Below are 22,639 nucleotides of genomic sequence, written 5' to 3'. Positions count from 1 at the left end.
GCCCAAACTCAACTCCGACCTGCTGAATCAGAACCTGCATCTCAATAACATCTCCAGGCAATGTATATACCCATTAAAGTTTAAAGTTTAAAAAGCACTGGTCTACCTACAAGATATAAACTTCATCAGAGTACATTCAACCCCTCCCCATCCTCATCTTTCTCTTCCTCATCCTCCTCTTCCTCTCTCTCACAGATGTCCAGTCCATGTCCAGAATACTCCAGGGCCCCTCCCATTTGTCAATAATCAGAGACCCCCCTGGAAGGACTGAGAAGCACAAGCCAGGTAATCTAGAAGCTCAAGGTTCTCACTGGTCAGTCAGGATGTACCAGCAGAAGCCAAGGCCTTGCCACTTCCTCTATAAAATAATGCCCCCTTGTAAAAAGTAAAAACATAGACAAGACAGCTCATGAAGGAAAACTGATGATGGAGACTTGGGAGGAACCAGCCCTTCCAGATGTCCCCATAGTCCACCTCCTTCTTGAGTTTTCCTATCTCTCCACCTTCCCTGCCCCACACCAGTAATACTCAATGTGTGGTCCACAGCCTCCTGCCAGTCTGTGAATTGATTTTTACTAGTCCATGACAAGTTAAGCAGAAAAATTGAAGCAAGAATTTAGAAGCTTTTAGAGCAACCTGACAAAGTAATTTTATGTTTGTTTAATACAATCATAAAATCAGGGCTTGTATTTTGTATGTCTTCTTAATTTCATTTTCTAGTAGTTTTATTCTATTGTCTCTACAAAAATATAGGCCTGCAATGAATTGGAAATAAAAAAGAAAAACAGGTCTTTCAAGACAGATAGGTGAGAAGTCCTATCCTACACACAGACACACAGACACACACACACACACACACACTATTGGCCTGGCCTCTCAGGCACTTTGCTCTCTGCCTAGAATACCTCTTCTCTCCACCCAGCTCTATTTGCATGGCTGAAAACATCCTTTTCCCTTTGTTTAGAAAAGAATGAGCCAGGATTTTTCCAAATGAACAATTACTAAGAAAATTGAAGAAAATAAAATCTCAAAAAATAACATAAAGTAGAGATTTCAAAGGAGGCCCTGCCCTTCAGCCCAGATTCACTGGTTTCCCTGATGTCAGCCCATGGAGTCCCAAAGCCCCATTTCCAGTCCTCAGTTATCACAGCAGGAACCTGCTTCTGCTCTGCAGGACACTGGTGGGCTGGGCCATCTCCAAGAAAGAATGGGGACATCCACCATTCTCTAGAGGCAGACCCTGCAGACACTGAGGAGGGGTACCCTGGGGAGACCAGAGAGCTGCTTCCCTACTTCCCCTTTTCCATAGCCCTCCTGGCCTGCCACAGCTCCACTGGCCATGCTAGCCACAGGACTCCCCGCCAGTAGCCTCCTCACAGTCTCAAGGGTCTGCCCTGTGAAACATTGCTTCTCGCTTCAAGTCAAAGCTAAATGCAAACACTTATTCAACCAGAGTGACTTGTCTGTGCCTCCTCTTAGGGACCTGGGTTCTGTGGGGTCACATTACCTACAGGGTAAAAAGAGAGAAAAGAACTCTAGCTGGGTTGAGGGTGGAGAGGCAACCTGGAGCTACTCCTTAAGTGAGAGAGCAGGAAAAAAAACCTCCACCTGGGAGCCTTGTGGCTGCCCTCTGGTGGCGCTCTCAGGTATTTGAGGTCTTGCGCTGGCTTATACTGATCTGACCCACTCACTGGACGGCTTCAGTGTAAGATGTGATTAGACACCCGTGCTTGTTTTGTATGTGAATACACAATCTAGATACAAGCAATAACAGTGAAACGTGGCCCTTCTCTAAACCTGGAAGATTGAACACATTGGGATTTCTTTCAGTTCCAGATTTGTTCTCTTAGATTTGGCTAAGAAGTAAGGCTTTATTTAAATAAGCATCCACCAAATAGCTCTGTGTCCTTCATCTTCATATCGACTGTGATAACAGTGACTACTGACAGGGTGTACAAGATGAGAAAGACCCAGGCTTTTCCCTCCAGTACTGGGATCTTTTGTGTCCTGCCACCTGTTCACATCTCCCTCTGCACTGCTGAAGAGGCTACATACAGTTGGCAGGACCTGCAGCCGACAGCACGTCTGCTCCTTCAGCATTCATCACTTGCTGTGCCTTTGCTCAGAGGGGCCCTTCTCTCAGGTTCTTTGGAATAAGAACCCATGTTGAACTTGTTCTGGAATTCTTTCCCACATGGGGCACAGATTCTTATTGTGACTGATCCTCGCAGGAGTATTATGATTACTGGGACCATCAGCTTGAGTTCTTGACCCCATGAGGCTTACACATGCTCGATGCTCTTTAGTGTTGGTTGGATGCATTAGTGTGCACAAGATGGGAACCAGGTGTTCGATGAGTGAGTGAATGCCTGCATGAGCTTCCCGTTTCCCCCTCTCTACCTCAAGAGAGCGCAGTGTGGTTTTGTTTCTGTTTTATGCAGGCTTCCTTCAAACCTCTGGGAAGGTGTATCTTTGCCTCAAAATCAGACAGACCTAAGCCAAAGATCCCTTCCATCCAGACTCCTGCAAGCTGTTTCATCCCACTCACTTTCTCCTCTCTCCTCATTTTCTCCCTCTCCAGCTGTGTGCACCATGCCTCTAGTTCATCTAAGACTCCACTCCCTCTACTTCTCCCCAGCAGGGCCAGGATCAGGGTGAGACAAGAGAGGCACCTCAGGCACAAAAGTTAAGGAGGCACTTAGGCTCAAAGCGGTGCCAGTGCCATCTCATGAGAAGTAAGGCCATTTCGCATCCATTTCCCATCTCCAGAGGCTCAGCAACAGTGGGCGTTTCTAAGGAGTGACAGAGACAGGCTCCTTCCAGGGTCTTCTCCCTCTAGACCAGACTTCCTGCCATGTCATGGCACTGCTGCCTAAGCTGGCTAGCCAGGGAGGGGTGCACACGGGCTCCGTTGCCCCAGGCAGCCTCTTGGTCTGTGGCTGCTCATAGCATGGTACCTGCTGACAGATTAAATGAAAGCAGACACAAAGACAGGGCTTAGGTGGGATCCTACCTTCCCCTTTCAGTCCCCATCCCACACCACCCCCTCAAAGCAGTGCCCAGAGGCCTCCCCACTCCCTAGTAACACCCTTCCTCTTTGGCTTCCACCTTTGGCTCCCAAAAAGCCTGCTAAATGCCCGCTCCTTCCAGCTGCTTTGCCTCTGCCTCCTTTCCTACCTGGCTCCCCTTCTCTCTCAGCTCCTCAGGCACCCCACCTTTCTTTCCCTTCTCCATCTTTCCTCCTGGGAGAAGTGTGGCCCCATTCTGCCTGCAGGCACAAAGCTTCACCCAAATTCCACCCCGCCCTGGAACTCCACATCAAGTGGTTCAGGGTTAATGGTCAAGTTCAGGCAGCTTATGTGACCTTGGTCAACACCTGCTCCCTCACTCCCAGCCCGAAGTGAAGGTGGGCTAATGGTGGGTGCAGGCTGTTCCACATGGCAGATGGAGCTACTATGCCTGCCTCGGCGACCAACGCAGCAGATGCAGCTGAGAAAGGCCCCAGGGAATGGAGTCGCAGCACTGGCTGCCAGCTGCTCTCTTAATTAAGGAATGTGGGGAGTGGCCCCTTTGAACTCACCAGCTAATTTACTCCTGTGCACTCCCCTCTGTGGCTGGGTAATTAATATGGTGTGAACCAGTGATTAGCAAGTAGAGAGAACCTGCCTGCCACAGGCTTAACCCTTCCCTGCTTCTGGAAAGAATCACCACCTTCTTAGTTCATCTTTCTCCAGTGGTCACATGGGCAGTGAGTTTTCCCTTTGGGGAGGTGGAATATTTTCAGTCTTCACTCCACCTCCTCCTACCCCCTTTCTCAGCTTCCCCAAAACTCCCCTCAAGGAAAAGGGCTTCAGGTGGGGGAAGGACTGCAATTCATTCCTTGCTTGGATGGACAACTATGGGTGACCAGCTCTGCTTAGTGGCAATGTAACTGCCCACTGCCTTCTCCAAAGGAATTCAGGATCTGGCTCCACGTTGACCCCATACCTGCATCCCACAGCCCTCCCAGTCCTAGGCTTTGACATTTTAGAATCATTCAATCCAATCCCCAACAGATGCCTAGAGGGCTTTGCCTCATCGAAAGCCTGTCCTTGGCAATATACAGGGTGCAGAAATGAAGGAGATCCCTCCCCTCATGGAGCTCCCAGTCTGCGAGCAGAGAGTCAGAACAGGGGACTGCCCAGCCTGAAACATGCCTTTATCTGATTTACCCAGGTTTCCCTGCTTCCCTCTCCCTGGCCATTTAGTAGCAACAGTTAGTATTTGAGTGCTAACTGCACCCGACCCCAATTTAAACCTTCACATGTGTTCATTGGCAATACTAAGAGGTAGGTATTGTTAGTGATTCCCATTTCACAGGTGAAGATACTGAAACACAGGGAAGTTACTTTGCTCAAGGTTTCACAGCCAAGATTTGAACTCAAAAAGTCTGATTCATGTTTGAGTTCTGAACTCCTGCCCTCATCTGATTGTATTCTTAAGTCTCACCTCAAATACCACCCCCTCCACAGAGCCCTCCCCAGCCCCCCACCTGCCCTGGCAGGGTCAAATCTGTCCTCTGGCTCTCACAGCCTCCAGGACGTACATCTGACATTGCTCTTGCTACACTGGTTATAATTATTGGCTTATATATCCCATCTTCTGTGAACTCCTTAAGGTCAGGGGCTAAGCTTTCATCTCTGTGTCCCTAGGTCCTGGCACCTAAGTAGATGCTCAATGATGAATGAATGATGGAATTGGCAAAGGAGTCGTAAATGAGTTCCCTCCCTTGCCCTCTCCACCCCCATGCCAGGCAGCTTCCCAGTTCTGCCCTTTTCTCGGTACTCCAGACATTTCTTTCATATGCAGGCCCTTCTCCTTCTCACAGGAGAAAAGGGCAGACAATAGCTGCTGTTCAGGTTCCCCTGCCCCTTTATTCTCTCCCAACCTGCCCTGCTGCTGTCCTCCCACTCCCACTTAAAACAGGCAACAGTCCCTCCCTTCAAGCAGCGCTTCCGGAGCGTTCCCCCAGTCCACCAGCCACAGACTCACCCTGAGTGGGGGTGCTTGTTATAACCACAGATTTCTGGGCCCTAGCTCAGCCTGATGGCACCTCTGAGAATCCAAGTGCTGAACACGGTTGAGAGCCACTTGTCTCCAGAATAACTTAACCCAGTTTTCAAGGCCTCCACAATCTGCCCCCAACCTCCTTTTCCATTCTTCCCACCCAGCCCTGAAGGATTCCTGTCTGCTGTCACTTGTCCTCTGTGGAGCCTACTTGGTATTTTCCCACGGCCACATCCCTGCACGCTGTGCTCTCCCCTCCTACTCAGAGCCCACCCCCAACCTCTGGCTCTCTCCTTTCCTCATCCTATCTAAACCATGCCCATCTTCAAGGCACAGCTCAAATTTCACCTTATCGAGAAGCGTCCCCTGCCCAGATCCACGAAGCCCTCTTTCCCACCCACTTCTGAGGGCTGACTACCTGTTTGCACAAAGTGGTGTCTGTCTGCAGATAAGCCTTCACTTTCCCTGGTGTACCTATCTCTACATTTTGGTTGTGAGTACCTGGAGGGCAAATGCCTTATCCCAAAATCCTCCTGCTCACCACCATATGCCAGTCAGAAGGAGGAATCTTGACTCAGAACAGGATGCCCCAAAAGTGAAAACATCCAGAATAAAGTGGAAGTTGGCCCTGGGCCTCGCTAGGCTTTCAGGAGCAGATTCTTGTAAGTCAGCCTCTTTCACATGCACATGGTTGGCTAACACATGGCGACAACAGCCCCCACACAAGCCACATCTTCCTTGCTGGATCTCACTGGCCTCCCTGCATCCCAGCCTGCCTTACTGCGATCTGTCCCCCTCAGTCTAGCTAAAAATCCTTCTGTGGCCTCCTGTGGCCCTGAGAATGAGGACTAACTCTCTGCTCTGCATGCAGGCCCTCCTGAGTCAGGCCTTCTTCTCTAGGCTGGTCGCCCACAGTTATTCTTCCCTCCAGCCATCCCAAGCCAGAAGGCCTCCTTCTCAGAACTATATGCCCCATCCTATATGCCTAGTTCCTGGCTGCCCCATCCTATATGCCTAGTTCCTGGCTGAGTCCAAAGCTCAGTGTCCAGTTTGATTGACAGGTGAGAGGCTGTGCAGGGCCAGATACAATGAGCCACACTCCAGACTAGCAGGAATTTTCCTTAGGGGCAACACGTCCTCTAAAAAACGTTCCCTTACAAGAAACCAGGAAACTTGAAATGAGAAGAGAAACAGGATGAGGAGGGGGTGACTGTGGCAAAATAGACCACACTTCAAAAGTTGAGGTTTAAGTTCCAGCTCTGCACCTCTGTGACCTCTGCAGGGGGCCTAACCTCACTCTGGTTTTCACGTTTTCCCATTTCTAACTGGATAACAAGGTGATCCTCTCAGGAGTGTTGCAAGGCTTACATAAAGCCAAACGCATAGCCATGTCTAGAATGTACTCACTCACTTAACAAATACTCATGAAACATCTGTAATGTGCCGAGCACTGAGGGCAACACAGAAAGGAATAAAAGACCATGCTGGCTAAACAGTCTGTGAAGACCAGAAAACTGTCATCAACAACACATCAAGAGTAAAGAGGGAGGTGTGAGAATGCACAGGGCACAAGGAGAGGGCCTCTCACCTGCCTGTGGTCAGGAAGCCTGGAAGGACATCCTCGCTGACTGCACAGCCACGCTCTGTTTGCAAGGATAAAAGGAGCAGCAGGCCTAGTCGGGGGAAGGGGGGAAAGTACCACACAGGGAAGTGTGAAATCAGTAGTTCTGAGAAGGAGGCCTTCTGGCTTGGGATGGTTGGAGGGAAGAATACCTGTGGGCGACCAGCCTGGAGAAGAAGGCCTGACTCAGGAGGGCCTGCATGCAGAGCAGAGAGTTAGTCCTCATTCTCAGGGCCACGGGAGGCCACAGAAGGATTTTTAGCTAGACTGAGGGGGACAGATCGCAGTAAGGCAGGCTGGGATGCAGGGAGGCCAGTGAGATCCAGCAAGGAGGATGTGGCTTGTGTGGGGGCTGTTGTCGCCATGTGTTAGCCAACCATGTGCATGTGAAAGAGGCTGACTTACAAGAATCTGCTCCTGAAAGCCTAGCGAGGCCCAGGGCCAACTTCCACTTTATTCTGGATGTTTTCACTTTTGGGGCATCCTATTCTGAGTCAAGATTCCTCCTTCTGAACATGGGACTTCCCAGAAGGACCACAGCTCCTCCCGTGCACCCACTCAGCCCGGGAGGTTCTGGATTTTGGTTGTTGAAGGAGTTTACCTGCCTCACCAGAGAAGGATGGCCATGAGGCCCCTGTGGAGTCTGCTTCTCTGGGAAGGTAAGTGGGGCAGGCAGACAGCCGGTCCTTGGAGAGCTGAAGGCCCCTCCCCAGCTGCCTTCGCCAGACATCTGGGCAGGGCTCCCTCAACCCGAGTGAGAACCCAGAAGCTGAGGGTGGGTAGGTGGGTAGGGAAGACTAGAACAAGCTCTTGGGCAACATTTTAAGCTAGACAGATACAAAGAAATGCAGGGTCCTGGGAGGAAGAAGGTGGCAGCTTGAGGGGTATTTTTATCTGTGGGACATGAGCTGTTTTGTGGCCAAGGGCAGTAAAAATGGAGCCAGCGGAAGTCGGCTGTGAGAATGGTGAGGACCCAGCAGTGTTAGCACGCAGAAGCTCTACAGAGTTTGAGGAGAGAAGCAGAGGGCAGGACAGAGCAGTGTTCCCCACAATCAGCAGAGCATGTTTTCAGCAGCCTGTGGGGGAGCTGAGGTCCCTCCCTGCAGGCCTTTTTAAGGGGAGGCAAGTACTAAGTAGGGATGAGAGAGGCTAAATACGGCCCACGTGGATGTGGGGGTGGCTGATGGTGGTGTGATGTTGGGATGGCTGACACATGGGGTCTCCTCCACACTGGGCGATCCCTCTATCCATCTGATGCCTGAGTTCCCTTCCTTGGTCAACAAGCAGCCAATGTGACATGGGTCAGCACTGCCAGGCCATGGATGAGGGTTTATGGGGTGCGGCAAAGATTAAGATGCCATTGTTTACATCAGAGGCTTATAGGGACTTTGGGTTGCTTTGTCTCTTTTCCCTGCCTGGGTTCCTGGCCCTGAGAGCTCCAAAGCCTGCAGATTTCTTCAACATTTCTAAACGTGTGCAGGAAATCACACCTTAACCTCAAAAAAGGCCTCAGTCTGTTTGGCTCACAAAATCTTTCAAATCATCGGACATGTGAGACAAAAATAATTTGCCTTTTTTTTTTTTTTTTTTTGAGACTGAGTCTTGCTCTGTCGCCCAGGTTGGAGTGCAGTGGTGCATCTTGGCTCACTGTAACCTCTGCCTCCTGGGTTCAAGTGTTTCTCCTGTCTCAGCCTCCCAAGTAGCTGGGATTACAGGTCCCTGACACCACACCTGGCTAATTTTTGTGTTTTTAGTAGAGATGGGGTTTTATCATGTTGACCAGGCTGGTCTCAAACTCCTGACCTCAAATGATCCGCCCTCCTCAGCCTCCCAAAGTGCTGGAATTACAGGCATGAGCCACCACACCCAGCCCAAAAATAATTTTTCAAATGGCCCTTAATGATAAAAGATCTGTGTGACTGACCTGGTAAAGACCCCTTATTTTTCAGTGGTACTGAAGCCTGAGGGGTGGGGGGTGATGTGCAGAAGGCCACACAGCTGATCGTGGCAGCACCAGGAGCGGGTAGAAGCTAGGTCTTGGTTGACATCCAGTGCAATGCTCTTTGTGTGTTACATTCCTACTCTGCGTTGACACTGAAGCTTTCTTCAGTGTGAGAGGAGGTTGTTGGGCCTGGAGGACAGTGAGGCGGAGGAGGGACTGGAATTATCATGGCCGACTGAGCAACCATCCAGAACACAGCTCATTGACCAAACCTTCATCACCTCTTCTTCCCTACACCCTGTGCCAGTGACAGGCATGGGGTCAGTCCTCAGCAGGGTAGGTGATTTATTCAATACCATTTACTAGGCTTCTCCCACACTCTGTTCCTAAACAGTGGTGGGCACTGGAAGCACAATGATGGGGAGAAAGAGCTCACAGTCTAGTGGGAGACGGTGACTCACAAACAGGCAATAATAATAGAGGGATAAGGGTAGTCAGCATGGTGACCCCAGGCCACTGTGAGAACACAAGAGAGAATATGTAATCTCTCTTGGTTATATTACCTATGAGGGATAGGGGAGGTCAGAGGAGGCAGTGATGCTACAAGAGTGGGCAGAAATTAGTCAGCAAAGGAGTCAGAGGGGCATTTCAAGCAGAAGTGTCTCCTATACACCCCTGACTCAAATACAGTCCCCAAAAGCAGCATCTTGCAGTCTTGCCCCCTGTCTGTTTCTCCTCCTGTTCTGGATCACAGAGAATAATATCCAGTGGATCCCAAGGACCTGGGAGCCATCCTTGACTCCTTTTTCTCCTTCACTCCCCAGAGCTAATCTATTACCAAATCCTACTGATTACACCATCTTCATGTTTCTCAATTCCTCCCACTTCTTTCCATCCCAGTTGCTCCCTTCCTCAATTCAAGTTGCCATCACTTCTCCGTTGGACTAACGTGAACAGCCTCAGTCCTGCCCACCTCCAGTGCATTCTCCACATCTCTGCTGGAGTGATCTTTCTAACCATGCATCTAATCCTGTTACGCTCCTGCTTAAAACCCACCTGAGACCCCCCATTGCTCTACAGATAAAGCTCAAACTCCAGTATTGCTTTCAGGGCCCTACATGATCTGACTCCCACTGACACTGCAGTGTAATTTCCTACTCCTCACACAGAAAACTACTCTCAGTTCCCCGTGGCACCAACTCTCCCCCTCCAGGCCTTTGTCAGTACTATGCCCTCTGCCGGTGACACTTCCCTATCCTGCTCCAAGCCGCCCTCCGCTTGGCCTGGCTGATTCCCATTCCTCTTCAAGGCTCAGCTTAACAATTTGTTTTCTGAGCCCATCAAGGCTGGGTGAGGTCCCCTGTCACCCTACCTGTGTTCTCCCAGGGCATCCCATTTTTCCCTTCATGGTATTTAACAGAATTCATTTTAATTGCTTTCTTGAATGTCTGGCTTCCTCTGTAAGTTCCATGAATGCAGACACTGGGGTTATCTTCCATATGTTTTATCCCCGGTACCTGGCACAGTGTACCCTCAACTTGAGTGGAGGGAGTGTCAGTGGAGGGGCCCCAGTTCACCCCATAGCACCTCAGATGCATGCAAAAGAAGGATGAGGAGCGTGGGGCAGGCAGAGTGACCAGGGGCTCTGTTCTTTCAGCCCTACTTCCCATTATAGTTACCGGTGCCCAAGTGCTGAGCAAAGTTGGGGGCTCGGTGCTGCTGGTGGCAGCACGCCCTCCCGGCTTCCAAGTCCGTGAGGCTATCTGGCGATCTCTCTGGCCTTCAGAGGAGCTCCTGGCCACATTTTTCCGAGGCTCCCTGGAGACTCTGTACCACTCCCGCTTCCTGGGCCGAGCCCAGCTACACAGCAACCTCAGCCTGGAGCTCGGGCCACTGGAGTCTGGAGACAGCGGCAACTTCTCTGTGTTGATGGTGGACACAAGGGGCAAGACCTGGACCCAGACCCTCCAGCTAAAAGTGTACGGTGAGTGTGTCTAACACTGGCTGCCTGACCCTCTTCTCCCACAAAGCACCAGACAAGCATCCTGAGTCATAGCAGCCAGGGAGAGCTGGGTTCCAGAAAGCTCTGGTCTCTGACCATGTTGCTGACTCAGGGAACAGCTGCTCCCTGGTAGTCACGTCTAAGAAAATTCCTCCTGGCTGCAGCAGCCAGGCTTTGCCGTTTCACAGTGCTTGCCTGAACTCTAGCTCAGTCTTTTCTTAGCTCAGTGGCCTTAGACACAATGCTTAGCCTCCCTGGCCTTCACCTTTCTCCTTTGTAAATGGGCATTGTAATACTACCATGTAGAGTACCCACAGGGTGAAATGCAGTGGGATTTGCAGTGACATCCAAGACAGAGCCTGGCCTGTGCTTCCTCAGTTCTAAAGGATCGTCATAGACTATAAGATGTGCCACTAGTCTATGTACCACTATAAAGGGAAAAAAAATGATGTTACATACTAAACTATGACATAATGGATTTATTTAAAAATCAAATTATAATGAAACTATGACTAAAAGTATAGAATTTACACATTTCTTACAAGGGCTTCTTAGAAAGATTTTAACTATATATGATTCATGGGTTCTCTCAGTCATTCATCATTGCAAAACAAACCATCCCAAAACTTACTGACTGAAAACAACGACGATGTTTACTTCTCATAATTCTGTGGGTTGGCAGGCCCAGCTGGGTGCAACTTCTGCTTCACATGGGTCTGCAGAGCCCTTCGCACAGCTACATTCAGCACCTCAGTTGGCTGCATGGACTGGGGGCTGGGTGGACCTTGTTTCCAAACAACTCCACCTCCACCACAGCCACCTCCACCACCTTCATCATTTGTCTTCTGGTCAAGAAAAAGGGGCTTTCAGCTCTCATTTATCTACCTAATGGGTTAGAAAAGAGGCATAGGTGACCCTAAATCACTGTTTCAGTAAAACCTTAGAAATTTAGATAGAGTGGAAGAGGGGGGAGTCCAGCTTTAAGAATGGAAAGCAGAGGTAGCAGCTTGGAAGAGGGTAGTCATGAGGGAGATAAAGGCTGTAAGCAAATTGGGGAGGTGCCTTGAATTACCCCGGGCCAGCTAACTGGCTGTCCTTGGGCAAGCCATGCAGGGTGCCAATGCAGTTGCAGGTGTCTTTCTGGATGCACACAGCCCTGAGCCTCATCTTGGCAAGCAGAGTACTGGCTGTATTTCAGCACCCCCACCCCCTACCACCTGTTACCCTGTGACCCCCTTAGCCCAATGTCCTTGTGCAGTGAATAACCTACCCTACCATACAGTCAGCCCCTGGAGCCCCTCCTCCGGTCTAAGTCTCAGCTGCTGCACATGTGAAATGAGGACATTGAATGTAATAATACATGCAGCACCCACACCACTAAGCTCTAAAATGCCTTGTTCTCAGCATCTGAATTACAGATTTTAAGGAAATTGCTGTTTTATTGCTTCCAAATACATAGCGTGATTAGAACTAATTGCACGAAGCTGCCAAGCAGCCATCCTTAGGAGCTCTGCTTTGACAATAGATAAGAATGATTTGAATTAGCAGATCAGTTACTAGAAATGTCAATGGGTGTTTCTACTGTGCTTGATCGTGTTTGGAAGCAGCTTGTCCTCTTAAGTGATGTAAATATCCCCCCTGTAATCTTTGTTTATACTATTAGTGTGCCCAGCAAATCATTTCTCTTTCATATCACAAATCCCACCAGACTGAACTGGCATTAACGAGGTTTTTCTCTGCTTGACTTTGGAATGCTGTCAGAGACTGAGCTCTCCCGTTGTTACCAGAATGCTCTCCCACTGGCCTCATTTCCACTGAGACTCAGGATTTACTCATCAACCTGTATAGGAAGGGGGATCCGTGGCCTAGGACACCAGGATATCGGTTTGTTCAGTGACCAGGTATCGAGCACCCACTATTTGCCAGCACTAGACAGTTAAGGTTACTGAGCTAATAAGACAGAGACCTCACCTCTAGGCCCCTCCACAGTATTTTGCACCCTCATAATTATTTTATTAATTATTCATAATCATTTGTCAGTATTTGTCTTTCTCACCAAACTGTAAGCTCCAGAAGGCTAGGAATGTGTTTGTTTTCTTGCCTGACTTAATAAATGCTTGTCATCTCTTATTGACTGACTGACATATTGTGAGATAAATACTACAGAAAGAGATAGAGTGCTTGGAGAGCTCAGAGCCATGCCTGGGAAGGCTTCACAGTCAAGGCATTAAGCAATGTGTTCAAACCGGGCCTTGAAGGATGGGTAGGAGTTTTCTGGGAGGACAAGAAGGGAAAGGCATCTATGTGCACAGATGAACCATGTGAAAGCATGAAAGATATTTAAGAGCATGACATATTTGGGAAAACTGCAAATTAATTAGGATGAGCAGGGAGAAGCAGCAGGAGGTACAGCTGGAGAGATGGGCATGAATCATTTCCCGAAAGGTTTTGAATATCAAGCTAAGGAATTCAGCTTCTGTCCTGTGGGCAGTGGAAAGCCAGACAAGATTTTGGAACAAGAGAGGCCTAGTCAGAGGTGGCATCTAACCCTGGGTGCAACCCAGAGCCAGAGATATGGGCCCTGCCCAGCATCCCTGGGACCCATACCTGTTGTACTTTTCTTTCCCAGATGCAGTGCCCAGGCCCGTGGTACAAGTGTTCATTGCTGTAGGAGGGGATGCTCAGCCCCCCAAAACCTGCCAGGTTTTCTTGTCCTGTTGGGCCCCCAACATCAGTGAAATAACCTATAGCTGGCGACGGGAGACAACCATGGACTTTGGTATGGAATCACACAGCCTCTTCACAGACGGACAGGTGCTGAGCATATCCCTGGGACCAGGAGACAGAGGTGTGGCCTATTCCTGCATTGTCTCCAACCCTGTCAGCTGGGACTTGGCCACAGTCACGCCCTGGGACAGCTGCCTTCATGAAGCAGGTACGGCAAGGGTCAGCAGTCAATGGTTGAGGGCTTATGAAGCATCAAGTCCACCTCTGACCCCACCCCTCCATGTTCAGCACCAGGGAAGGCCTCCTACAAAGATGTGCTGCTGGTGGCAGTGCCTGTCTCGCTGCTCCTGATGCTGGTTACTCTATTCTCTGCCTGGCACTGGGGCCCCTGCTCAGGTAGGAATCCTGCAGGTACAGGAGGTAGGTGGAGGAGGTGGAGTTCCTGGCGGGAAGGGGGTCTTGGACCTCCGCCTATTTAGGCTTCAGATGGTCTGCCCCTTCTTACCTCTCCCACCTCATCTCTTGGCCTTCTCTAGCTCATATCTTGGTTTCCAACCAGACTCAACTACTTGAAGTTTCTTTTGCAGTTCTCCAAATGAACTGTTCCCTCACATCCATCTGCAGACCTTTGTACATAATATTCCCTCTGCCTGGAACACACTTTCCATGATTTCCCACCCAGCCTCCCCCCTTCATGTGGCTAACTCATACTCAGTCTTCAAGGTGTGCTTGCTCCAGAAAGCCTTCCCTGACCTCCCCCACACTCAGGCTGATTAATGTCTTTTCTTTAATCTCCATTGCTTACCCCAATCAGAGAACTATTTACATTTACTTCCCCACTGAATTCTGAGCCCTTAAAAGGAGGATGCTGGGTCACCACTGGGCATGTCAGTGGTTCCTAAAACACAAGGGTTCCTGAAACATAGCTGGCATCGACAAACATTGTTGAGTGGGAGTCTAGACAACTCCCAACCCCTTCTTGCCTGAGATTTCTACAAAATGTCTCCTTAAGAGAAGCTACTCCCTGGCCAGTGGCTGATAGGGCTGCCTTCTTGAGAAGAGGAAGGAAGAGGAAACTCCGAGATCAGACCAGGTTCTAAGCTCTACATCCAGCTCAGTCCCTTCCTCTGCCCCAGGATGCCCTGCCCCTGAAAGAACTACCCGACTGACCAGGGCTCCATGGTCATTTCCATCCCAGGCTGTCGGAGCTGGCTTATCCCAAGGTGGAGAAAGGGGGTCAGCAAGGAGGAGGCACTGAGGCCTCATTATGATGGGTATGTCCTAGAAGGCAGGGTCTGGGTCCAGCCTGTAAGCACGGGGACAGGCAGTGCTGATTCCTGTTCATTCTCTCCAGCAGGGAGGAGGGCAAGAGGGATCAGCTGAGGCTGCACTCCATCTGAAAGCCCCATCTGCTGTGGGAGGGTGTGGCCCTGGCCCCTGCCCCAAGAGTCCCCAGGATTTGTGATAAGAAAATGGAAGCCAGGAATGAGCAGGGAAAAAAATAGCTTTATTGAGATATAATTCACATAGCATACAAGTCACCTATTTAAAGTATACAATTCAATGCCTTTTAGTGTATTCGCAGAGTTGTGCATCCATCTCCACAACCAATTTTAAAACAGTTCCATTACCTCCCCCAAAACCCCGTAACCCCTTAGCCATCACCTCCCAATTCCCCCATTCCTCCCACAGCACTAATATACTTTCTGCCTCTATGCTTTTGTCTTTCCTGGACATTTCATATAAATAGAACTATACACTATGTGGCCCTTTGGCCAGGTTTTTTTCACCTAGTGTCATGTCCTCAAGGCTCGTAAAATAGCATCTTTGGCCGCTGAGAAGGGACCCAACCACCTAGGATAGTAGAAAGCTCCACGCAGGCAGTCCAGAAGCTGGTGCTGGCTCTGCCTCATGGCTTCTGTCCAGTTATTTAACTGGGTCCACCACAGGCCTAACTTTCCATACCTTCTGCAATTAAACGTACGGCATAGTTGTAGGCCAAGGTTAGACATTAGGAAGAATTTCCTATTCTTGAAGAGCCTCCCTTTCCAGGGTGTTGGAAGACCAGGAGAAATGTTCCTTTCCCTAAGGTGACCTTGGGCTAACACACTGAGGATTCAGAGGCCTGCGGGCAGGCCAAGGATGCCAAGACTCCAAACATTGGAGGGGTAACTTTCTTTCTGATGTCCTTACCAGGGAAAAAGAAAAAGGATGTCCATGCTGACAGGGTGGGTCCAGAGACAGAGAACCCCCTTGTGCAGGATCTGCCATAAAGGACAATATGAACTGATGCCTGGACCATCAGTAACCCCACTGCACAGGCACGCGATGCTCAGGGACATAACTGGTGCCTGGAAATCACCATGGTCCTCATACCTCCCATGGGAATCCTGTCCTGCTTGGAAGGAGCAGCCTGGGCAGCCATCACACCACGAGGACAGAAAGCACCAGCACGTTTCGCATTCCCCCTTCTCTCTCCCATCTTCCCATATCCTGGCTCTTCTCTGGGCAAGATGAGCCAAGCAGAACATTCCCTCCAGGACACTGGAAGTTCTCCAGGATCCAGATCCATGGGGACATTAATAGTTCAAGGCATTCCCTCCCCCACCACTATTCATAAAGTATTAACCAACTGGCACCAAAGAATTGCCTCCAGCCTGAGTCTTAGGCTCGAAAATATATTAGATATTTGAACTGATAGAGGAACTCTGAGTCACCCATGCCAGCATCAGCTTCAGCCCCAGACCCTGCAGTTTGAGATTCTGATGCTTCCTGATGGCCAAAGCATTGCTATAAGAAAAGGTCTAGAAACAGGTGAAAGTGAGAGGTGGGGGACAGGTGTTTCTCTTTCTGGCCTAAGGACTTTCAGGTAATCAGAGTTCATGGCCCCTCAGAGGTAAATTGCAGTTGTAGACACCAAGGCTGGTTGACAACCCATAGTTGAAATGGGCACTGTTTTACAGGAAACACCATATTAATAGACATCCTCACCATCTCCTTCCACTCTCACGCCTCCTGCAGGATCTGGGAGTGAGGGTGGAGAGTCTTTCCTCACACTCCAGCACAGTGACCAGGAAAAAAATATTGAATTTGCCCCAGCCAACAGGACGTTCTTGCACAACTTCAAGAAAAGCAGCTCAGCTCAGGATGAGTCTTCTTGCCTGAAACTGAGAGAGTGAAGAGCTATAAAACGCTATGCAGAAGGAACATTATGGACAGAAGGGGTATGAGGCACTCTAGAATCTGCCACATTCACTTTCAATGCAAATGCAGACCTACCTTAGTTCAAGGGGAGGGGACAAAGACCCCACCACCCAACAGGAGGACTGCAGAGGTCACTCTGACTCCATCGAACTTTTTATTGTGGCCATCTTAGGAAAATACATTCTGCCCCTGAGTGATTCTGTCTAGAAAAGCTCTGGAGTATTGATTGCTACTGGAAAAACACTTAATGAGCTAAACTTACCCTTGGGGATTATTAGCCGTTAAGGTTCACAGTTTCTCTCACCCAGGTGTAACTGGATTTTTTTTGGAGCCTCACTCAAGTCTTGATAACAGAGAGGAAGGAGGTATTGACGAAACAGGGGTGGGTTTGAAGTACTGTTTTCCCAGGGTGACTTCACTCTCCCCACCTAGGATGTCAGTCCTGTCCAAGGATCTTCCCTCTTCTCCCCAGTTCCCAGGCAATCACTTCACCTTGGACAAAGGATCAGCACAGCTGGCCTCCGGATCCACATCACCACTCCTCCACTCGATTGTTCCCAGATCCTCCCTGCCTGGCCTGCTCAGAGGTTCCCTGCTGGTAACCTGGCTTTATCAAAATCTCATCCCTTTCCCACATGCACTTCTCTCCTATCACCTTCCCCCAAGATTACCTGAACAGGGTCCATGGCCACTCAACCTGTCAGCTTGTGCTGTCCCCACCTGCCACCTACAGTCATGCCATATGCCTGGTCACTGAATCATGCAAAACTGGCCTCAGCCCCTGAAAATGAGTGAAAAGGAAAGCCCAGGATCTGACAAGGAGCCCTGGTGGGTTTCTGGGGAAAAATACAGCACTCCCCACCTTTCTTCTGTTCATCTCCAGGGCCCCACCTCAGATCAAAGCAGCTCTGGATGAGATGGGACCCGCAGCTCTCCCTCCATAAGGTGACTCTTAGCAACCTCATTTCCACAGTGGTTTGTAGTGTGGTGCACCAGGGCCTTGCTGAGCAGATCCACACTGCTCAAATAAAGTTCCCATCCTCAATGACTCACTTGTCAACTAGTGGACTAATGAACTCTCTGCCAAAAAAACACGAAGTGCTTCCGTGAGACCAATTTTGTGCTAATAAGCGTTGAGACTGATGCTTAAAAAGTCACACCACAACAAATATTGATTGAGGGTGCTGCATGTGCTGGGTACATTTCTTGGTATTTGGAAATCAGTAGTGAAGCAAAACCCTTGCCTTTGAGAGTTTATGTTCTGGATAATATAAATAAACAAGTAAGCATACATCAGATGTTGTTAGTTTCTGTTAAGAAAGATAAGGCAGAGTAAAGGGCTACAGAACAATGTGTTGGGGAGACAGGGTCTGTCTTAGATAAATCAATCAATGACAGCTTCAGTGGGGTGCCATTTGAACAGAGGCCCAGTGAAGTGGAGGAGTGAGCGTGCAGTGGCAGAGTGTTCCAGACAAAGAGACCAGAAAATGCAAAGGCCCTAAAGTGACAGCATGGTTGGTGTTTGCAAAGAAGAGAGTGGAGGCCAGAGGGGCTGGATCCAAACAAGGGAGAGAGAGAAGGACAAGAGTCCAGAGAGACGGCCCGGGGCCGCATCATATGGGACTTTGTCAGAATGCCCCTTTGTTGGAGTTACAATGACAGAAAGAACCCCTCAAGAGTCCAGAGATCAGACTCCTCCCAGAACACCCTCTACTTCATTGCTCCAGGATGCTTGTGGTCCGGCCAGAGCCCTCTCCAGATCTTCTTTTGCTTTTTCCTTGTTTTCATTTTATTTTCCTTGAGCAGTAGTTTTTGCATCTGTTCTCCTGTACAAAAGACAAATACAAGAGCTGCTAGGGCAAAGGACTCATGAGACATGATATCAGAGAGAATGGGAAAAGGGCATAGCAAAAGAAAAGGGTTAGAGAGGACATTTTTCTCATCAATGGAGACATGAACATTCAGTGCTTCATTTTTTTAAAAACTGCTGTATGAGCTGAGATTGTGCCACTGCACTTCAACCTGGGTAACAGAGTGAGATTCCGTCTCAATTAAAAAAAAAAAAAAAAAAAAAAAAAAAAAAAAGCTGCTGCAAACATTAATGACACCTGTAGCAAATCTTCCTTCCATGTGTATTAAGAACTAGCACCTGTTCAGTTAATCACTCTTGGTTACTTACTGATCTTCAGAGGAAGCACTGTCTCCTTCCAGATTTGGCTCCATAGCTACTTGCATCTGTTCTGCATATAGCCTGAAGGAAGGGCCTCTAAAATGGCAACGAATAACTATTGCTAGATCTAGGAAAGTTGTAGTGGCTGCCTCCCCTTGGGCTGTGCCTTAGTCAACATTATCTGCCAGGAGGGGCAGGCTGAGCGCACAGGCAAGTAGTGGGGAGACTCCCACAGCGTGACCAGCCCAGGTCCAGGTCTCAAAGCCACATTTCCACGCAGACACTGAAAAACTGGAGTGTCCTGAAGAGAATGACCAGAATGGTGAAAAGTCTAAAAACCTTACCATATGAGAAATGATTATAGAAACTGGTTATGTTGAGCCTAGAACAAAACACTCACGGGAGCAAAGGTTCTCAAATATTTGAAGGGTTATCACATAAGCCCAGACTGTGTAACTGGGGCCAATGGAGCATATCACTAAAAGGCAGATATTGACTCATATGAATAATAGGATCTTAAAGCTGGAAGGAAATCTGTGGTTACTCAGTTCAAGTTTTTTTATTTCTTATGTGGAAACCGAAATCCAAAGAGAATGTTACTCCTCTGAAATTACATAATTAGTGGCACAGTCAGAATTACCTTTCGATTATCTGAATCAGTCCAGTCCCTTCCACTGCACTAGATTACCAAGGAAGAATGTTCTGACAAGTGGGAAAATCCAAATATGAAGTAAACTGTTTCAACGAATCTGCTTAAGCAGAAACCATCTCAGAGCAATACTGTAGACTAGAGACTTATAATAATGAATTATAAATGAAAGAAAGAATGGGCAGGCACTGTGGTGTACACCTGTAGTCCCAACTACTAAGGACGCTAAGGTGGGAGGATCACTCAAGGCCAGAAGTTCAAGACCAGCCTGGGTAGCACAGTGAGACCCCATCTCTAAAAGAAATAAATAATTAAAATTAAGAAATAAAAAGAATGAATGAATGCATAAAGAGATGGTCAAAAGAGGCCAATGAAAGGATTCTGCTAGGGTGTCAGAAAAAAAGCCATGCTTTCTCTAAAGACAATTTATTCTAGCTTCCCTTCTTGTGCCTTTTTTATAGTATGTTGCTTTGGGGAGGTATCAGAATTGAAAAGAGACTGATAGAAAGTAATAATCCCATTACCAGGAAAAAAAAACCAGCAAATCAGTCAAATAAGTGAATATAACACATATAGTCATTAAACATTTTATATTCTTTAGGAAATTTAAAAATAATAGGAAAACACTTATATCAGTCAAGTTTCTTTGGAGGCAAGCAATAGAAACCAACTCTGGTTTTAACTAAAGTAAAAGAGGAAATGTATTAGAAAGTTGTGAGTAACTTAGAGAACCAAGGAAAATGTTGACCAAGGCTCGGAAAAGACAAAGCCAGGTAGCCTTGAGGATGCAGGCCTCAGGGCCTCCGAAAATAGTTCTGTTCTATCTTCCCCAGTTGCTCACTGAAGATTCAACTCCCCACCAACGGAGCCTGATTGGCCTATTTGAGGCCAAGGGCCCTCCTTTTTGATGGGGTGGGGAGGAGCTGTAGGACCTCGCCAGAAGCATCAACTGGGTTAACAAAATAAAGTACAAAACAAAGCTTGAACAGGTATCTGTAGAACAGGAAATGCACCCATCTGTTCATTCAATAAGCACTTACTATGCACCTACTATGTGCCAGCACCAACTGGGATACGGGAATTACTAAATAGTAGCACCACAAGCCCTGCCCTCAAAGAGCTCACAGACTGGTAAGAAAGCAGTATGTCAACAAAGGATTCCAGTGAGTTCACAGGGACACAGCCCCTAACATGAGCTCAAAGGCACCTCCTGGCCTGTAAGACCTCAGTCCCCAAAGACAGCCAGTCAGGGTCCCAGGGGAAATGGTAAAAGGAGAAAGCATTGCCTGGGAATAAAACTTCAGCTGGCAGGAACAGAAGATGACATGGTATGGTAGTGTCCTGGGGCAGGCCTTCCCACAGCAGCATCACACTTTTGTTTAACTGTGTTGCCTGAACACCAGGACATCTCATGCTGGTAGCTTGTCTTCAGATTTCCCTTGAGATAGTGTAGAAAAGGGAGAGCCGCTCACAAGGGCTGGGGGCTGATTCCATTCTCCTGGTGGTGGTTGGGTGGTCCTGGCTGGGACACCTGGATTGAGATGCTGATGCTGTCCTGTCTGCCACCCCACCCTGTTGGTCTTCAAGCCTGTACCCACTGGCTGGGCCTGCTTAGCCTCCTCAAGAGTCTTCCAAAGTCAGGTAAAGTAATTTGAACTCAGCCTAACCAGAGAGAAAATGAAGAGGTCAGAGCTCTGTCTGCTGGCTGACCCACTCAACCATATGCCCACCTTCAGTTGGCTTAACCGCAGGAGCTCAGAGTTCCAGCATACTCACTGCAGTCCCGCTCCCAGGCCAGGGAGCCACTACCCCCGTTCCCACCCCCCAGCAAAGCAGATACAACCAGTTGATAGCCTGGACCTCTCTCTTCCCTGCTCAAAAATACCTTGGGATCCCTCCTGCCCCTCATTGATAAAAACCTGACAGCCTAACAGTCCCAGAAAATCCCTAACAATCCCCACACACACCCAGGGTGCTGGATCCCTCCTGAGCACTGAGCACAGATCCCCACATGTAGGGATGCCTCCGCATGAGGACATGAGAGAGGCAGATGGCAGAAGGACTGACCGCAGGCCTGGTCACTCCCAGGAGAAGGACAAGAAGTACAGGGGAAGGCCTGAGGCTCTTGGCTTACTTGTTGTTCTGAGGCCTGGGCAGTCAGGAGAAGGTGGAGCTCTCATTCATGCACTCATCTGAGGGAAGCCTACACCAGAGGCCGGAGTCACCAGCCAGCACCTCAACCAGCTCCAGCCAGCTACTAATGGAGTGTTTATTCTTCTGTAGGCTGCGTCTAGAAAGGACAAGCCTAACAGGATGCCTGTCAGTCCATTCCCTATCCAATTACCCCAGGAAGCCACGAGCACAGACAATATCACCCCTACAGCAAGGCAAGAAGGCTGCTGCCCTGGCCTGTACTGCAGAAGGGCAGCTCTGGCTCTCCTCCACAGGCAAGGAGACAACAGTGCTTTCACCTGTAGCTCCCTCTCCCCCTTTTAAATCACATTTCAGAAATACAGATGGGAATTCTGAAGATGGGCTAAAATGCCTACGTGCACCCTGAGTCTGAGGGTAGCTGAGGGGCAGTTTATGGACAAGGTGTGGAGGAAGCTCGGGATGTGCACAGCTGTGAGCACAAGGCTTTTCGCAGTGTGGGCTGGAGCTGCAGGTGAGAAGAGAAAGGATCTGATTTAAGGCCTGGGCAAGGGAGCCAGTTCTTCCTATGCTGGGAGTTCTGGTATGAAACCCCAAAGAGTCCAAGATTTCTGAATCCAAACCTAGCCTTCCAAAGCATTGTGAAGGTATGTTTGTCAAGTTAGGAGGGTAGAACATATTTTACGTAATAATGTGTTAACTCAACTTATAATTACAAATGTCATGGGTGGGCCTCAGTATGGGGACCCCTCCCCTGGACTTTTCCATCATAATTCCCTCCCACCCCCTGAACCTGACACCTGCCCCATGACGAAGAGGAAACCCCCAGCTCTCACTGCAGCTCAAAATGAGCACAGCAACATGGGTCTAGAATCACACTCCGGACAGCAGGCTCTGATTTTCTGGAGGACTGATTCACGGGTCCACGGCACTCATTCTCTCAGCACGTCTTTAGTGAGTACACACTCCATGCCAGACACACTAGGAATAGAGCTGTGGGCACCACAGGCGAGTCTCTGCATTCATGAAGCTTGCCGACTAGTAAGGCAGAGACAGACACTGTACAAATGTACACAAATGTTTAATTAAAACTGTGCTAATCTCTACAGAAAAAAATAGCTGAAAAC

General features: G+C 48.9%; 1 protein-coding gene across 4 annotated transcripts; it reads left to right on the top strand.

The window, feature by feature from the left end:
• The first annotated feature begins 7,037 nt into the window (after window positions 1-7,037).
• Window positions 7,038-17,833, top strand: SLAMF8 (SLAM family member 8). 4 transcript variants are annotated; one of them, XM_017864847.1, is made up of 6 exons: window positions 7,038-7,326; window positions 10,267-10,593; window positions 13,241-13,546; window positions 13,627-13,734; window positions 17,015-17,140; window positions 17,426-17,833. In XM_017864847.1, exons 1-6 carry the CDS (start codon window positions 7,287-7,289, stop codon window positions 17,650-17,652), a joined length of 1,134 nt encoding a protein of 377 aa, XP_017720336.1. In that variant the 5' UTR covers window positions 7,038-7,286; the 3' UTR covers window positions 17,653-17,833. The 4 variants fall into 4 exon arrangements, with proteins under 4 accessions (XP_017720336.1, XP_017720339.1, XP_017720338.1 ...); XM_017864848.1 differs by having other exon boundaries at window positions 7,092-7,326; window positions 10,396-10,593; XM_017864850.1 differs by having other exon boundaries at window positions 15,535-17,833.
• The last annotated feature ends 4,806 nt before the right edge of the window (window positions 17,834-22,639 follow it).

Source organism: Rhinopithecus bieti, unplaced genomic scaffold, assembly GCF_001698545.2.
Source record: "Rhinopithecus bieti isolate Rb0 unplaced genomic scaffold, ASM169854v2 scaffold_77291, whole genome shotgun sequence".
NCBI classification, from domain to species: Eukaryota; Metazoa; Chordata; class Mammalia; order Primates; family Cercopithecidae; genus Rhinopithecus; species Rhinopithecus bieti.
Note: the sequence above shows the minus strand (reverse complement) of the source record. Positions and strands in the feature narration are given on the sequence as shown.